The sequence below is a fragment of the Globicephala melas genome, chromosome 14 (genome assembly GCF_963455315.2).
Source record: "Globicephala melas chromosome 14, mGloMel1.2, whole genome shotgun sequence".
NCBI classification, from domain to species: Eukaryota; Metazoa; Chordata; class Mammalia; order Artiodactyla; family Delphinidae; genus Globicephala; species Globicephala melas.
Genome location: NC_083327.1, coordinates 30,521,965 through 30,539,940, shown reverse-complemented (window position 1 = coordinate 30,539,940; position 17,976 = coordinate 30,521,965). Strand labels below are relative to the sequence as shown.

The window sequence follows — 17,976 nt, the reverse complement described above, 5'->3', positions numbered from 1 at the left end:
TTTTTTTCTTTTTACTACTGTCCCAAATTTTGGCTTCTCTGAGTCCTGCATTTTCATACTCTTCCCTTCTGTTATGGACTTGAAAATCAGAGAGGTCATCAGCTCAATGTAAGATGGTTAATTCCTTTTTACTAGCGCCGTGATCCAGTAATGCAATTATAGTCCTCTGTACAGTGACATCGTAAAATGTTGCTGTTATCTTTTACTTCTAAATATGGCCAGTTAACAAAAACCGCCCTTTCTTTCTTTACTGGGTTAGTCTCATTGCCTCATCCTCTTAAATTTTGCTGTGATCAGCATAATCGGTTTTAACTTCATAGATCTAACTCTGGTATCCTCTGAAGAAAGACCTTCTGTCACGTGAATTGTATATAAGTGTCCTCCTCTCTTTTCTTCTAGTACTTTTAATGGTCTTATTCTTCATATTGAAATCTTTAACCTACCTCAATTATATTTTAGTATAAGGACGGAATTAAGGCCCTTTATTTCCTCTCTCGTAGTTGTTAGTCATTGTCCCCATCATCATTTGTTGAATTCTGTTTTTCCCTACTGATGGCAAGTACTGTATTTATCTGAGGCCCTAATTCTTGTATATTCTTGGGACTTTTTCTGAATTAATGTTTAGCAATCTCTGGCTTCCTGTACTGATACCATACTGGTCTTATTACTTTAGCTTTATAATGTGTTTTAGTGTCTAGTGATTCAAACAGTGCCTAAATATTTTTGGAATGGACACATTTAGTGAGGGTAAATTGATTTCCTTTTTTATCCCTTCCTCCCTACTCCACCCCCTCCTTAAAGTTTCTTTCCTCTTGTTGAAATTATTTTTTAGCTTGCCTTTCTCATGGTCAGTTGAATCATTAACCATTGTTAAATAAATCCCTTCTCTTGCTAACTCACAACTTGCCATGTTAGAGTTGCTCCTTAGAGATGTACCTAGAAAAGCAGCTTGATTCAAAATCTGCATGTCTTTTGATTTTGCATTGTGTACTAGTAAGTGGAGTGTGTCTCTCCTCATCAGCTGTGACTCAGGATGTTCTGTACCTGGTCAGTAGCTCTAAGGGATAAATGCCTATAGAAGTGATCCCTGGGACTGCACCATGCCCATTTGTATTTTACTATCCCAGTTGAACATCTTAAATGTAATGATTTTCAAGTGTTGCTATAATAGATACTTACAAATGTTATTAGATCATAAAATAAATGTATACGTTCTTTAAAAAAAAGTCAAGTAATACAGAAATAGCCAAAGGGGAAAGTAAAAGTGTGGTGTGCCCACCTATCTGGTAACCCCATTCCCCAGAGATCATCACTGTTTAATCACTTGTTCTCTTTCCTTCCAGACATTAAAAATACATGTGTATAAGCCTAAGTGTGTTTAATAACTGGCAGTATACTACATATAATTTTCAGTAACTGCCAGTTGGTAATAATTGATGAAAATCTTTCTGTGTCAGTGCCTATAACATTATCTTTTTAAAGTATTTTGATATTTCATTGTAGGAATAACCCAAAATTTATTTAACCAATCCTCTGGTGATATTTAGGCTATTCCAAATTTATTTCTGTTAGAAACAAAGCCTCAGGGATTACTTTTATGTGCACATGTTTGCACATTTACTTAGTTCCTTAGTGTGAATGTTTAGACGTGGAATTGCTGGGTCAAAGGCTATATACGTTTTGAAATTATGATAGATTGTTCCATATTTCTCTTCAAAAGGTTGCCATAAGAGTAAATTTATACAATTTCTGAGAATGCTGCCCGCTGTTGCTGTATCATTGCCAGGAATTGCCAAGGCTGAGTTTTACCCTACTTGCAAGCTCATAGTTTCATGGTTGCTGGTAGAAGACATGAGATCCTGGGTCAGAGACAAAGCACAGTAATTACAGTAGCCAGAGGATCATCATTGTCTTGTGCCATTTCCTTGAACCCTAATTTCCACAGGGTGATGTGATGAGGGTCAGATGATTCTAGCACATGCAGTAGATTGCATTACAAGAGAGGAACCCTGAGCTTAGGGAACCTGACTCGTTCATAATAGGCTGCAAGTAAACCTGCCTAACCTTTGCCCTAGAGAGAGACATTATCTTTATTATGCTGGATGGTAAAAAAAAAAAAAAAAACCTTCCCTCTACTCCAGAGGGAGACCTCTCTTTATCTGCCAACAACGTTTGCTGTATAAATACCCTTGAAAGGATAGTTTGGAACAGAGATTATCAGTGACTCTGCTTATAGGATATGCAGAAATGTGAGAGACATGTGAAGAATTTTCCTGAAAAAAAAAATCACTGCTAAAATGATACCATTTTTTACATTTTAGTAATTTTATGGATGAAAAGTAGTATTTTTATTGTTTCAATTTTGCATTTGTCTGCTTATTGATGAAGTCGAATATCTGTAAATGTTTTGTTACTTACCTGTTCATATTCTTTGCTTAGTTTTCTGTTGAAGTGTTCCTCTTTTTCTTACTGATTTGTAATAGCTCTTTACATGCCATGCTATCAATGACCTGGTACACCATTTCTAGTATTTTTTCATAGTTTATTCTTTAAATGCTGTTTCTGGGATCTTTTGCCATGTAGAAATCTTTAATATGTATGTTGTCAGTTCTGTGTTCTCTTCCTTTATGGCCTCCTGAGTTTCCGTTCCAAGGTTTTTAAAATACTCTTTGTACATATTCTCTTATTGGATATTTTGTATTATATATTTAGATTTTTAAAAAATGGTTGCTTTGGTGCTTCCCTGGTGGCTCAGTGGTTGAGAGTCCACCTGCCGATGAAGGGGACACGGGTTCGTGCCCCAGTCGGGGAAGATCCCATATGCTGCGGAGCGGCTGGGCCCGTGAGCAATGGCCGCTGAGCCTGTGCGTCCGGAGCCTGTGCTCCGCAACGGGAGAGGCCACAACAGTGAGAGGCCCGCGTACCGCAAAAAAAAAAAAAGGTTGCTTTGATAATATAGTTGACCAGTGAATAACATGGGTTTGAATTGCTCAGTACTACCCAGTCCACTGTTGGTTGAATCTGCAGATGCAAAACTGAGGATGAGGAGGAACGGTGTATATGCAGGGCCAACTATAAGTTATACATGGATTTTCAACTGCACAGAGGTCTCATGCACCTAACCCCTGCGTTGTTCAAGGATCAACTGTATTCTAAATTTACTTTTCTAAATGTATGGACATTTTCCCAAAGCATTTTTGATAAGCTGTCCTTTCCCTGTTTTTGGTTTGACACATTCATTGTACTATATCCTTATTTACTGTTTTCTCAAAACTGACAAATCAGTAAGCAAAATATATTAGTCTCTTACTGTGACTGTGAATTTGGTTGGATTCATCCTTAAAGATGTTTGTTCTTAGTGGATTTTAATCTTATAAAATATAAATTTTTTTGTTCTGTTTACTGATTTCTGATATTACTGTTGCCATCTCTGTCAGTTTTGTGTATACTGGATAGCTCTTTATTGCCCATATGTTTCTTTCAGTTATTCTGCATCATTTTGCTTTACTTGCCTCTCTTTAAATGTAAAACATCATCTAGCTAGACTTTCATTTTTCCTTAAAACCTTCCCCCCTCCCAACTTGAAAATTTGTCTTTATTTATTATTTATTTTGCATTGTTAGAAAACTTTTTTAAAAAGATATAGATTCACAAGCACTTAAAAGAAATTATACAGGAAGATCTTGTGTATATACTTCACCCAGTTTCTTCCTGTGGTAACATTGTGCTATAGCACAATAGTACATGCAGGAAATGGACATTGACACAATCTGCACACTTTACTCAGATTTCATCAGTTTTATCACTACAGGCACTTGTGTGTGTATGTGTGTTCTCTGACATTTTATGTAGATCTTGTCACCACCACCACAGTCAAAATACAGAATCACTCCATTAGAAGGATCGCTTGCTAAAGGGCTTACTTCTTAATAGGAAAATTTAACCTATTCATATTTACTTTTTTTCTCCCCTGCAAGTTTGGAAATTCTAAAACCATGTAGAATTGACTTTCTGTTGCCCTTACACCTCCATTTAATAAGGTGAGACCTTGACTCCTTGCCTTCCCCACATTCTTGATTCAATTGATTTGATTTCCTTTTTAAATCACTTATCTTCTGTTTTTTTTTCCCTAACCATCCTTTTCAACTTTACCACTACTGCATCTATAATGATTTAGACTTAACTATAAGGTCACTGGTTACTTGAATATTATGTCTTCCCTTTTTAAAAATTATTTACTTTAGTTCATTTGTTTTTTGACTGGAATACTTTCTTGAGTAATGTTTTTAAGAAGAGTTATGGGAAGTATACTTGCATGTCCAGAAACAGTTTTCTGTTTGTTGTTTGTTTATCTATGTGAATAAGAGTTTGAGTCAGTTCTTTTTCCTTAAGAATTTCTAAAATATTACAGTATCTTCTAGCATTTTTTTGAATTTTCATCAGCTTCAATCTCTTCTTGAATTCACTTTATATAGATATTAGGTTTCTTGCATCTGTGTTCCAGGTTACTTATTATTTTTTTCATTTAGATTTTCAATTTATTTTGAACACCATGAATTTAATTTCCACGAACTTAAAAAAAATTTTTTTCTAAATTTGCTTGAACTTATTTTATGGATCCTATGCCCTATTAATTCACACTAAAGATACTAGTTATTATTTTAAAACTCTTCTATTTTTTGCATTAACTTTTGTTGGAGACCACTTGCTCTAATTACCCAAGTTATTTCTATGTCTTTAAGATGGCTAATTCTACTCATATATATAAATTCAGATTTGTAGTGACTGATTTGTTCGTGGTCGGGAATCTCTCAGAAGTCATGAAGGTCTCTTTTCTGGGCAGGTGGTCCCCAAAGGCCAGGTGAGTGGCTGGGGCTCTGAGATCAGGCTTTGCCCTGCGCATAATGAATGGGCAGGACATGCCAACTAGTAGATATCTTTTAGGGTGTGCTGGTCAAAAACAGACTAATAAGCTAGGATGCCCATAAACAAGCTGATTCTGGGATACCAAATCTCCAACTTGACTGTATTGGTCCACAGCAAAGACTGAAAACAAGCACACAGAAGGGTTTCATTGCTATAAAAATTCTTTTGCGTGGCCCCTTTGTAGTCATTGGAAGCAACCCTGTCTTCTCCCCTAACTCCCTGGTGACCACTGATCTGCTTTCCTTCCCTATGATTTTGCCTTTTCCAGAGTATCATGTACATGAAATTAAACAATTAGGTAGCCTTTGTGTGTCTTCTTTCAGTCAAAAAATGCATTTTAAGAGTCATCTCTGCTATTGCCTGAATCCGTGACTCATTCCTTGTTATTACTGAGTAGTATTTCATTGGATAGGTGTACCACTGTTTATCCATTTGCCTGTTGAAGGACATCTTGGATATTTCCAGATTGGAATGATGATGAATAAATCTGCTTTAAACATTTGTGTACAGGTTTTTGTTTAAATATAGGTTTTAATACACTTGGGTAAATACCTAAGAGTGGGATTGCTGGATGGTTTGGTAAGAGTATGTAAACTTTATAATAAACTGTCAGACTTTCCCAAAGTGGCTGTACCATTTTGTATTCCCACTGGAAGTGTTTGTAGCATCCAGTTTGATATCTTAAAATTTGAATGATCTGTATTTAACTGTTCCCAGATTTAAGATATTAAACACTATCTGTCTTAGTGTTTGAAACTTGAAACTTGAAACTGCTCTTAAGTAAAGCATTTGCTAGGACACACAAAAATATGTCATAAAAGACAAATGATAAATTGCCCTTAAAAACTGAAAACTTTTCTCTTTAAAAGATATTATCAAATAGATGAAAAGGCAAGGGCTTCCCTGGTGGCACAGTGGTTAAGAATCCGCCTGCCAATGCAGGGGACACAGGTTCAAGCCCTGCTCTGGCAAGATTCCACATGCCGTGGAGCAGCTAAGCCCATGAGCCACAACTACTGAACACGTGTGCCACAACTACTGAAGCCCACGAGCCTAGAGCCCATGCTCCGCAATAAGAGAAGCCACCACAATGAGAAGTCTGCGCACCGCAATGAAGAGTAGCCCCTGCTCGCCACAACTAGAGAAAGCCCGCTCACAGCAACGAAGACCCAATGCAGTCAAAAATAAATAAATAAAATAAATTTATAGGAAAAAAAAGGGAAGCACAGACTGGGAGAAACTATTTGCAAAAGATATATCTGATAAAGATTGTATCTAGAATGTATAAAGAACTCTTACAACTCAATAAATAATAAGAAAACAAAAAAACAATGAAAATGGGCAAGATAGACATTTCACTGAAGAAGATACATATGGGAAATAAGAACATGAAAAGATGCTCCACATCATTACTAGTCCATTGAGAAATGCAGACTAAAACCGTAGGGTATCACCAGCCACCCACTGGAATGTCCAAAGACTGACAATATTAACTGTTGATGAAGATGTGGCGCAGCTAGAACTCTCACTTATTGCTGATGGGAATGTAAAATGTTACAGCCATTTTGGAAACATTTTGGTCCTAGAAACAACCCAAATGTCTATGAGCAGGTGAATGAATATGTCTGTATAATAGATATGATTTAGCAAGAAAGGAACAAACTGTTACATGTAACAACAGGGAAAAATCTCAGTTATGCTGAGCAAAATAAATTAGACACAAAAGTACATACATATTTCACTTATATGTTAACTCTAGAATAAAGGACAATATGATTTATAGTGACAGCAAGAAGATCAGTTTTTTCCTGGCACAGGGAGTGGATGGGTGATTGGGAGAATAGAGATATTCTATATCTTGGTCCTGGTGGTGGTTGCACTGGTATATGTCTTTGTCAAAACTCGTTGAACTGTACACTTAAAATGGAGTACATGTTTTGGAATGTAAGTTATACCCCAAAGTTAATTTAACAGTATTACACCATTTTAACTAATCGCTCTTTTAGCTTGAATGGCTAGCAGTGACATACCTATGATCTTGTACTTGGATTTTTGTTAGGAAGGCCAAATAAATTCAGTATATTTTTATTAGGTAAAATGCTCTTTATTTTAATGTACAAATGTATAGTTAGTATTTGGCTAAAATAAATTCACATTTACTTTGTGGTTTTAATAGCTAGAGAGAGATTTTTTCTCTCTAGTGTGTCCATTAAAATTATCTGCCACCAGATATTCCTAATTTTTAATACTGTAGGTTTTAGTTAAATATACGTTGTGTGTCAGCTAGAGGTTTAGGGTTATTATAGTTCTTCCCATTCAGATGGTTTATTCTTATTCATCATTAAACAATTAAGAAACATGTAAAATAGAGATAATATAGCATTAGTGACATTTGTAAGTAAGGTACTTTATAGTGTCATACCTGTGTAATTAGAAATATGTCCCTCTTTGTCACTTGTGAGATAGTATCTTGGGTAGGAAGAGGGTTTCCAGATCTATTGTATCAGAAAATCACCATTCATTTATCCTACAGTTGTGTGTGTGTGTGTTTTTAACATTGAGTCCTTAATTCCTTTTTCGTGCTACTAAAGATTGCTTGTGAAATATTTTGTAAGTTTAGATATGCTTGTTAAAGTCTAGGAAAGAAAGAGGAGAAATAAAACATTCTGTAGAACTAACCATTGTCAATTCCTAGTTTAAATTGATTCTAAACCTCCTTTGTTTTCTGACAAGTGTATTCCTAGTTTCACTGGTTAGGCACTTCCTGCTTAGTCCTGGCCATTTGCTCATTAACTCAGCAGAAATTTTGAAGAGCCCACTGTGTTCCATACTTTTTGTATTTTCAAAGCTGACCTTGATTCCTGGAAGAGAAATGGATACTGTTTACCTCTTTGGTTTTCAAGATTTTTCCCTGGCCTTTAGGTTTTTCTTCCTGGTTGGTTCCCTTGCCTTCTCCTTCTGCTTTATATGCCTGGATTTTCAAAAAGCCTTGAAGCTGGGTAGGAGGCTCTCTTCTCTCTGTGCGTCCACATGGTTCAGTTAAGAACTCAACCTGTTTATTCTATATTGGGGCCTTGTTGATTACAAACTATAGTCATAATAAAAATGTTTCAACTGGAGGAGAATTTACTTAGAGGAAGAGAGAGAAACGTGAAGTTATAATATTCAACCCCCCATAGTCTCCTTCCTGACACTGTCATATTTTTCAATATAGTACATTGTAAGTAATTAAGGGATGCTATTGTTAAGACTTTGCTCCTCCCTATAGCATATCTAATACCTGAACAATATGAACCTGTCTTTTTACCCTTACTCTTATATTATTGCCTCTCTTGGCCTGTCTCTTTTCTTTTGCTTGAGGTTATCCCTTTTTTGTTTAAGAACTTCTTTTTCATCCAGTTTTTCCAGTTCTCCATAATCACCGTATGGTCTTAACATAGATTTGGAGTGTTAAAAAAAATCACCATATTTGAGAGAATAGCTTTCTTTTACCTCTCTAATCATCTCTTTCATGAATCTTTCTTTAATTTCAATCAGAGTTTCTTTGTGGCCAAGGTCAGGTCTTTTTACGTATTCAAGGCTGCTTTTGTACTAATAGAATTAGTACAAAAAGTTACCACTGTTTCACATTCTCTTTGAACAGTAAAATTTCAATATATATACTATTCCTTATTGGAGTGTTTCAAGGAAAGTCATACATTTGATTCTTACCTATTGTGTTTCCATTTTCCTTATCCACTTCCCCCCTCTTTTTCTCTATATCCAGATATGGAACTTTTTTTGCGTCATTTTTTGGTCTACATGTGCCTTGTATTGAAGGGTTTTATTTCTGTGTCTATTTTAAACTTATTTAATTCTCTTCTGCCATCTACTCTGCCAGTCTCCAAAAAAGATGAATAAATGTTTATTGAGTATATATTGGCATGTGCTAAGCCCTAAAGATGTAGTTCTAATTAAGACACATTCTTAGAACTTGAGGGGTTCGTAGTCTATTAAGGTAGAAAAAATATCTCAGCATGTAAGAAATGGCACACGAAATGTAAGAGCAAGGAAAAAGCGGGTAGTGGATAAGGTCTGAACCTTAAAGATGAGTAAGAGGGTGCCAAGCAGAGGAGGAGCAAGGGAATTCCAGGGCCACGCAGCCTCAGTGGGAGACTTGAAGGTGCTGAGGTGTGAAAGCACAAGTGCAGTTGAGGCCGTGGTGGAGGTTCTGGTGGGTCTACAGGAAGGGTGGGGTGTGTAGAAGTGGAAGGGACAGGGAGAAGACTGGTCCAAGGTCGGTGGGAGGTTCTCATGTATCATGTTATCAAGAAGACAGCCTTCCTTTAATGGGACCTCTGTATATTTTAGAAGAATGAGGAGGGAGAAGGCCCAGAGAGGAGACTGAGAAGTTACCAGAGGGGTGGGAAGAGATAGGAGAGCATGTGGTGGCGTAGAAGCCTACAGGAGGCAGGCCAGGGAAGGGGGCTGGTTATGTCAGCTGCTGCACCAAGTTCAAGTGTAATTCCATTCTTTTCTTGATTGATATTTTCCTCCATTCCCTCGTGTCTTGATGTCTAGACTCAACCAGAAAAGTCCTTTCCTTAAAGCAGTGTCTCTTGATCAGTTTCATCAGGATTCAGAAATGACAGCATTTAAAGTTCAGCCATTTTTTCTTGATCTGTTACCACATTACGCCTTCTGTGACATTTTGTTAACATCCTGCAAGGCTGCCGAAACCCTCGTTTTTTTCTGTCACTTCATTGACACATCTCTGTGGGCTATTTTACAAGTAAGTATTGTGTTATTTTACAAGTAAGTATTGTGTTATGACTTGCCTTCAGTGTAGAGCTCTGCCTTTTTGCCTGGCCTTTTTATCTTTCCCATATCTTTTGACTTTAATATAAGTTGAGAATCCTCTTTGGAGTTTTAAACTTGTTTTCCAGGTTATTCCATCACACCATGAACCTAGGCTTTCGAGTTCATCCCAACTACCTCCTTTCGTTGATTTCATGAAAAGCCCTTTTCCTTCCTCCACTTTCCTCTGCCATCTTCTCTGCAGTTCCTGCCATCCTGCTTCTCTCCGCCTCATCGACTCCCCATCTCACTTCAAATCTCAGTAGTAAACATATGTTCTCCCTTGTCTATACCTCTTAATTTCTCTTTTCCACTGTTATTGCTTTCTCTGTAATTGTATTGTTTAACTTCGTTAAGCATTTTATAATATGAAAGATGTGGTTGAAAGTAAACTTGTATTAAAATGATATCATGTCGCATAAAGCAAGTTGTTTCCCAAGGTGTATGAAAGTCTCCTGATGCAGGTTAAAATGGCTGTTGTTTTGTATTCCTTGATTGTGCTAGTATAAAATTTCAGTGAGTTGTGGGGAATTTCTTACTTCGTAATCATTGTTGACAATTGATTAGATAAAATAACTTGTAAAATAAAGATCACCCTTTTTCAGACTTTTTGTTAAACGGAAAATAATATTTTTATGTATTGTGCGAATCCTTAAAATTAATGTAGCTTTTTTTTTGTTTTGCTCAAATGTTTTATTATAGTCAAAATTATTTGAAAAGCACATTTAATATATTACAGACATTTCACTGTAAAAATGATCCTTGTATAATGTAGCTTTTTGAATGAACTGAAAAAGAAATGTATATACCTCCCAAAAGGTACATCTTATAGTCACCCTCTTGGACAAATTTAGTGTACCAGACTAATATTTGTTTATTTGCACCAGGTGGGAAAAATCATTTTGTCTTTGAATTCCATTCTCCTCCTAAAGGGGAGTTATTGTATCTTTTGCATTTGGTTCAGTGCCCATTGGGATATTCACTGGTTATCACAAATTGCCTCAATGCCTTGGCAAAAGTCCAGATAGTACATGGACAATTTAAACTTCTGCATTGGTCGTTGCTGCCCACATGAGTCCTGAAACTGCGGCTCTCTTCCCTTTTTCATCTTCATTTCCCAGGGAAAAGTAGAGTGAGCTATCCTTTCTTCTCCATATGTTCGTCCCCAACCCCCCAAATACTTTGATGTATCATCTTAGTTGACTGGAAAGGAGTTTAGAATCAAGAAGAATGTTAACAATGGGTTTACACATTTCCCTTTTTTATTTCCATGCCGTGTTTGTTTTCAAAAACAGGTTTTAACTTCATTACATTTTTCCAAATAGTATGGCTGGAAAAATAATAAATATATTTGCTTTTCCAGTGCTTTATTTCCAGTGCTTTTTTTTTTTTTACACTGCTTTTCCTTCTTTTAAAATTTTTTGTCATTTTAGCTTTATCTTACAAAAAATTAACTCTAAAGATTATTGTTATCCATAGTTGGAAAAAATCAAGCATCCATTTACATTTCTCGCTGAGAAGTTTGAACTTCTTCATATGTAAATGTGAAAATGTAAACTTCATGTGTAAATGTAAACTTCTTTATATGTTATAAAGTTATAACTCACTTGTACATATGTTACTTCAGTGCAGAATTTTACTTAACTTTAACAACAGCTTAAAAATGATATTGCCCACACGACAGTCTTGCTGTTTTTGATATTATCCCATAATCTATGATGGTAAAAGCTAGCTGGGAAACAGTTGTAAAGTTCGTGGCTTGGTAGGTCAAATAGAATTTGTCTTTCACAATTTGTCTCAACCTTTTTGCCAGGAATGATTGTGAATGTTCACATGAATGATGATATCTTATTTTGCAGGTGTTTCTTTGGTTTTATAAAACTATTACTTTCTGATAAATGCAGTTTTATAAAGAAAGTAAAAGGAGCTCGGTTGCAGCAATTTATAGACTGTGGAGAGAGAGGTGATGTCCATAGATGATACAGTGAGACCCATCCATCCACCTTGGCAGATGGGTTTCTGTCCTTCCCTTGAAGATTTCCAGGAATAAAACATCCACAATCTTCCAAATTAGCTGAGCTCCACAGTCTTCCAAATTAGCTGAGCTGTCAATTGAGTTGGATACTTGTACATTATTCTTTATTTCATAAATTTCATTTTTGCAGTTTAACTTTGTTTCATTAATTTTCTTTTAAGAAAGAGATGGGCCAAGTAACTTCTTTAGAAAATTACACTTCTTAATTTACCTGGGGGCCTATTTTGAAATAAAGTGTATGTGGTAAAAGAAAGAGCTATTTCATTTCAGGTTTTGGTGTTAAAGATTTGATACTTGTGCATTTGTAAATTTTTTTATTTGACATATTTATACTTGTGGTAGGTGAAATGTTTGAATAAAGAGGTGATATTCTAGATAATTATTTTCCCCACATTTATAACCTGTCCTGTACTTCAGCACTTGGTGTTGTATGTCCTGAGGTGATCTGATTTGTCAACTCATGATATGTCAGCATTAGAGCATGTGCTGCAGAAACTCCTTATTTATTTTAATACATGCTTTGTTAGTCTTTTCAGGAAAAGTCTTGTTCAGAGTGTTCTATTATTTCTTGTTTTTAGGGTGCAAGTTCTTCCATTTAGTGTGTCTGCCTACTGACTGTCCGTCCCTGTGGTTCATTTTCTTTTACGGTCTGCAAGTTTGTACTGTGATGCATCTTTAGTAAGGGTTTAGTCAGTCTCGTGTTGTGGAAGCATCCCTGCAAAGAAGTTCACATCTGCCCCTACCAGTTCAGGACCACTCTTTCTTTTTAGATCTTTTGGCTTAGGGATGGTGTAGGGATTCTCAGCCATGAAGACGGTGTGAATTTAGGCCCACACTCTGCGTGGTACACGCCTAACAGGGTTCTGATTTCTCTCCGGTGACTTTCCGCCACTGCCTATGTTGATGTCAAGTGTACTTTGGCTTCCTGGCTGGTGAGCTAAGTTTTCGCGTTCCTGGCTTTACAGATAGGGTGATTTTTCCTGAATTTGGCTTTATGAAGTTTCTTCCAAATGTGACCCGTGGCTTGAAATAACCTCTCTGCATGTGTGTTAGAAAGTCCCCTTACTACAACCACTAAGACCCATAATTGGTTCCCTGACTCATACTAGCTTCAGCTCCTGCTCTCCGCCCTTTGACTTTCCTCTCTGTTTCTCACAACTGTGGGTTTTCCTCACGTGTTTCTAACTCAGCTCTTCATTTACTGTTTTGCCGGTTATATTTTTGTCAGGCATTTCAGTGTGGATCTGGCTGGGATTGAGAGGAAGAGGATGCTGTTATCTAATTTTAAATTATTTTAGATTTGTATAATTTTTTTGTTTGCTCATCATCTTTCTGTCAACACGTGACATATTTTGTGCCTACTATGTACTGAGTACTTTGATAAATGAAATCTTTGGCTAGATTCCTTCCTTCAAGAAACTTGGTCCTAATGTAGGCCCTTGTGGAACAAGGGTATATATCTGATACAAAGGTGGTACCAGATAATAAGCCTACTTATGGAATAAAGTGGCTGGAAAAGGAATGTCGAGGTAGAGTTAAAGTAAAATAGGAAGGGTGTTTAGAAAGTGAAAGAGTTTACTGCATTAGACAAAAAGAAATGGGTCTAGCTTGAGGAGAGCCTTGAAATGTCAAACCAAGGGATTTAGATTCTATCTTGTGCGTAAGAACAAAAAGCTGTTAGAGGTTTGGGGTTGGAGAGGCGTTTAATGTTTTATAATCTTAGTGTTAACGTTTTGCTCTACTAAAGAAAAGTTGTTTTATTTTCCTTCTTTTACTTAGGAGAAATTAAACTCAAGACTTTACAGGTAGAAAAATGAGTATGCTTGATTTCCCTGTTTGTGTAGACAAGAGATTACTAGTCAGTGCAGACAGGGGCCAGGCCTGTGTTGTAAACTAGTAGAGCTGGCTGGGAACAGGAGCGGCCACCAGGCCTCTTCTCAACAGGGTTTTCTGGATTGTTAAAGGTTGCAAACTCATCCAAATTTTAAAAATCACCAAATATATTTGGTCCTAATATATATGCTGGCATGGTTTGACCTATAAGCTATGGGTTTGCAACCTCTATATAAAAAGGGTTCATTAATAATATTTTTACTACATTCTGTCATAAAATTTTAAAAATATATTAATTATTCAAAATTGTCCACACAATTCAGAAAGATGTGATGTGTTCAATTTGAACGTTCTGTATCTAGTAAGTAGCTATTTATCTATGATAATAAACTTGTTGGGATATTTGACTTCCTAAGTCAGAAATAAAAATATTTTCTAAAACTCTTGTCTTACAGGTAAAAGAATGTCATATTTCAACATTGGTACCTGAAATCAGAGTGTAATTGCCAGGCCACATGGATGAGTGCCAACCTTTGCATTTCTGGTGTGTATCCTGTGACCATTCTATCTGGGGTGAGTGATTTCTAAGAGTAGCTGGCAACAAACCAGATGCCAGCCAGCCATGGACTACCCTCACAAATGATGCTAGGGGTTATAAATTAAACACTGTCTGGTGATCTGTGATGTGTAAGGCAGTTAATATAGTTGGTCTGGATTAACTGTCAGCTCCAGAAATCTGTATTCCCGTAATGTGAAATCTGTACTTAGCATGTTCGGAAGTGAGTCATAATTAACAATAGGGAATCATTTGTTTAAATGTGAAGTTATAAAATGCCTAAGGTCCTTTTGGATTTACAGCAGTATTTTAGTGGTTCCCCATATATTTTAAATAATTTTAATTTTAAAAGTTCAAGGACTTAGTATTTCTTGAAGGATAGTTATAATTTTGCATAAAATAGGTTTTTTTTGGGTCATACATCTGCCATTGCCTTATAATATCAGTTTTGCTTCCCATATAGCATAAAATTGTATACATTTTCAGTATTCAGTTTTCTTAAAAGTACATTAGATAAATTATACCAGAGAGTCTCATTTACGTGAATGTTGTTTTTTTCAGTTTCATTCTGGGAAATTACATTGGGTAAAAAGCCGTTTATTACCTTATCCATGCATTTTTCTGTTTATTTAAATTATTTTACTTCAACAAGCCATTCATTTTTTTAGAACATCCTTCAAAGAATTCGCGCGTCTTACCGAGGACACCTGACCTTTTGAAGCTTCATAATTCACACCTAGATGCCACCAGTCTTTCCCATGTTAACAGTTCTGACTATGTTTTATTATATGTGCCTTCGGCGCCGAGCCAGGACAGCTACAAGAGGAGAAATGATGAACAGCCATAGAACTATAGAAGCAAACAGCCGGACTTCCCCTCTCAATGCAGAGGTGGTCCAGTATGCCAAAGAAGTAGTGGATTTCAGCTCCCATTATGGGAGTGAGAATAGCATGTCCTATACCATGTGGAACTTAGCAGGTGTACCAAATGTATTCCCGAGTTCTGGTGACTTCACTCAGACAGCTGTGTTTCGAACTTACGGAACATGGTGGGATCAGTGTCCCAGCGCTCCTGTGCCATTTAAGAGGACGCCGCCTAACTTCCAGAGCCAAGACTATGTGGAACTTGCTTTTGAACAACAGGTGTATCCTACAGCTGTTCACGTTCTAGAAACCTATCATCCTGGAGCAGTCATTAGAATTCTAGCTTGTTCTGCAAATCCCTATTCCCCAAGTCCACCAGCTGAAGTCAGGTAAGACTCATTTTTTAATGACCATGTTCTATGGCTGAAAGATTGTGGTAGTTTTAATACTGGAGGTCTTTTTTCACTGGAAGCATTCTCTTAAGTCATTTAAACAAATTCGATTTTTAAAATTTTCCTTAGTTTTCTGATAGGGAAAGAAAGATCAGACATATGAAATGTAATGCATTCTTTATACCTATAAAACCTCACACCATAATAATCATGGATTGTGAGATTTGTGTGTGAATTTACTATAAATGAAAAGCACGATTTGAACTAATTGGGACATGGACCAATCTGAGAAGTTAGTTGGAAATATGATTTCTAACAGATTTTCAAACAGACATCATATTACTGCTTTTAAATACTTTGAGTAACTCAAAGTCGACCTACAGAGTGACACTTTAGAGGAAGTCCGTAGGGGATTAGCTTTAATCTTAGGTGGATGTTTTCGTAACAAGTATATTCATTTAAAAATAAATGCTGGGGACTTCCCTGGTGGCGCTGTGGTTAAGAATCTGCCTGCCAATGCAGGGGACACGGGTTCAAGCCCTGGTCCAGGAAGATCTCACATGCCACGGAGCAACTAAGCCTGTGCGCCACAACTACTGAGCCTGTGCTCTAGAGCCCACAAGCCACACCTGTTGAAGCCCACGTGTTACAGTTACTGAGCCCGTGTGCCGAGAGCCTGTGCTCCGCAACAAGAGAAGCCACTGCAATGAGAAGCCCGCGCACCGCAAGGAAGAGTAGCCCCTGCTCGCCGTAACTAGAGAAAGCCCGCGTGCAGCAATGGAGACCCAGTGCAGCCAAAAATAAATAAATTAATTAATTAAAATAAATACATGTTGCCTTAAGTATTCATGCATTCTCCCTAAAGGCGCTCTCTCTCTCTCTTTCTCTTTCTCATTTCTGTAGTTCAGCCTCCTGCTTTTTTAAAATATAATTATTTGACTAGGTAATATATTCACATGGTTCAAAAATCTAAAAATTACATAATGCAGTCTTGCATGTACCCTGTTCCCCATGTGCCTAGGATCCACCCCCCCTCAAAGAAACCACTTTTATCCACTTCTTTGCATTGTTCCAGAGTTTCTTTATGCAAATATAAGCAAATACAAATGTATTTATTTTATTTTTCTTTATACACAAAAATAAGCACACTATTTGCATTGTTCTGTACCTCATTTGTTTCACTTACTGGTGTATATTGTATCTTTTCATGTAAGTGCAAAGAGAGCTTCATTATTCTTTTCTACAGTTGCAAGTAATGCAGTGTATGTGTACCCCAACTTATTAACAACTCCCCTATTGATGGGTTCTTAGTTGTTTCAATACTTTTGCTATTATTAATATTAATGCAGTGAATAACCTTGCCATGGGTCACTTCGCATGTGTGCAAGTATATCTGTGGGATAAGTTGCCAGAAAGATTGCTGGGCCAAGGGTCTATGTATTTGTAATTTTAATACGTAGTGCCAAACTTCCCTCCAAAGAGGCTCTCCTATTTCTGTTCCCACCAGCAATGTATATGCATGCATGTTTTCCCGAAGCCTCACCTACAGAGTGTTTTAATAAATTTTAGCATTTTTGTCAATTTGTTAGGGGAAAAATGTTATCTCATGTTAACTTTCATTTGAAATGCTTTTATCATCTCTGAGGTTGGATATCTTCTCATGTTTCAGAGCCATTTATATTTCCTTCTCCTTGAACTGTCTGTCATGTTATTTGTCCATTTTTCGAGTACTTATTGATCTTATCAGTTTTTAACCTTTATATTGCTTGATTCATTCATTAAGTATTTGAGTGTCTACTATGTGCTAAAGCATTGTTCTGGGTATTGAGGATACATTAGTGAACAATGAACAAAATAGACAAAAATCTCTGCCCTTATGAGCTTATTCTAGCCCAAGGGCAGTCTGTGACACCTGTTAAACTGTAGGAGCCCAGCTGCCTGTGGAGGAGGAGTGAGGGCGCAGATCACATTGCATGTTGCATCTAACACACTGCTTCCTTGAAGTCCCTGTCCCCTCAACTCCCAGGGAGCACCTCCCAGTCTACCAGGAAGCAAATGCAGAGTACAGCTCAACTCAAGCTGGAGACTGCTGGTATAATCTTTATCTGTTCTTATCAGAACGATTTTGATAATTCATTGTGAACAATATTATTAATGGGTCAGTTTTTTTAAAAAACAGGAAACCAGCATCCTTTAATATACAGGCTTTTTTTCCTGAGAGGAAAAAAAAGTTCTTTGAGTAGGATCCTTTCTTATGTGAGAATTGTTTCATTGGACTCTGTCATTTTTTGCCTCTTTCCTACAAAGCTATCTAGTTTTTTTCTAAAAAGATGAACCAATATGGGGATAAGATCTATGCAACATGTAATGTCTTTCCTCTGATCTAAAACTTAATGTCTGCATAACTGATTTTGAGTATGAATCATGCTCTTGGGTTCCTAGCTGAGAGCTGTAGTGCGTGATTGTGATCAAAGTGACAGCTTTATTTATAGATGTATCTCTACTTTGCCTAACTGATTTTTAGCCTTATTCCAC

At 36.8% G+C, this 17,976-nt stretch overlaps 1 protein-coding gene across 6 annotated transcripts in view; it reads left to right on the top strand.

The window, feature by feature from the left end:
- Positions 1 to 17,976, top strand: part of FBXL4 (F-box and leucine rich repeat protein 4) — an 80,862-nt gene that overhangs the window by 14,587 nt on the left and 48,299 nt on the right. For 3 of the 6 annotated variants that reach the window (XM_060283657.2, XM_030882998.2, XM_030882996.2), the window contains exons 2-3: positions 14,086 to 14,203; positions 14,855 to 15,438. In XM_060283657.2, coding sequence (XP_060139640.1) covers positions 14,927 to 15,438 — 512 coding nt within the window. In that variant the 5' untranslated portion in view covers positions 14,086 to 14,203; positions 14,855 to 14,926. Of the gene's footprint in view, positions 1 to 9,591; positions 9,698 to 14,085; positions 14,204 to 14,854; positions 15,439 to 17,976 lie in introns of those variants that run through there. The other 3 variants (XM_060283658.2, XM_060283656.2, XM_030882997.2) reach the window with 3 other exon arrangements.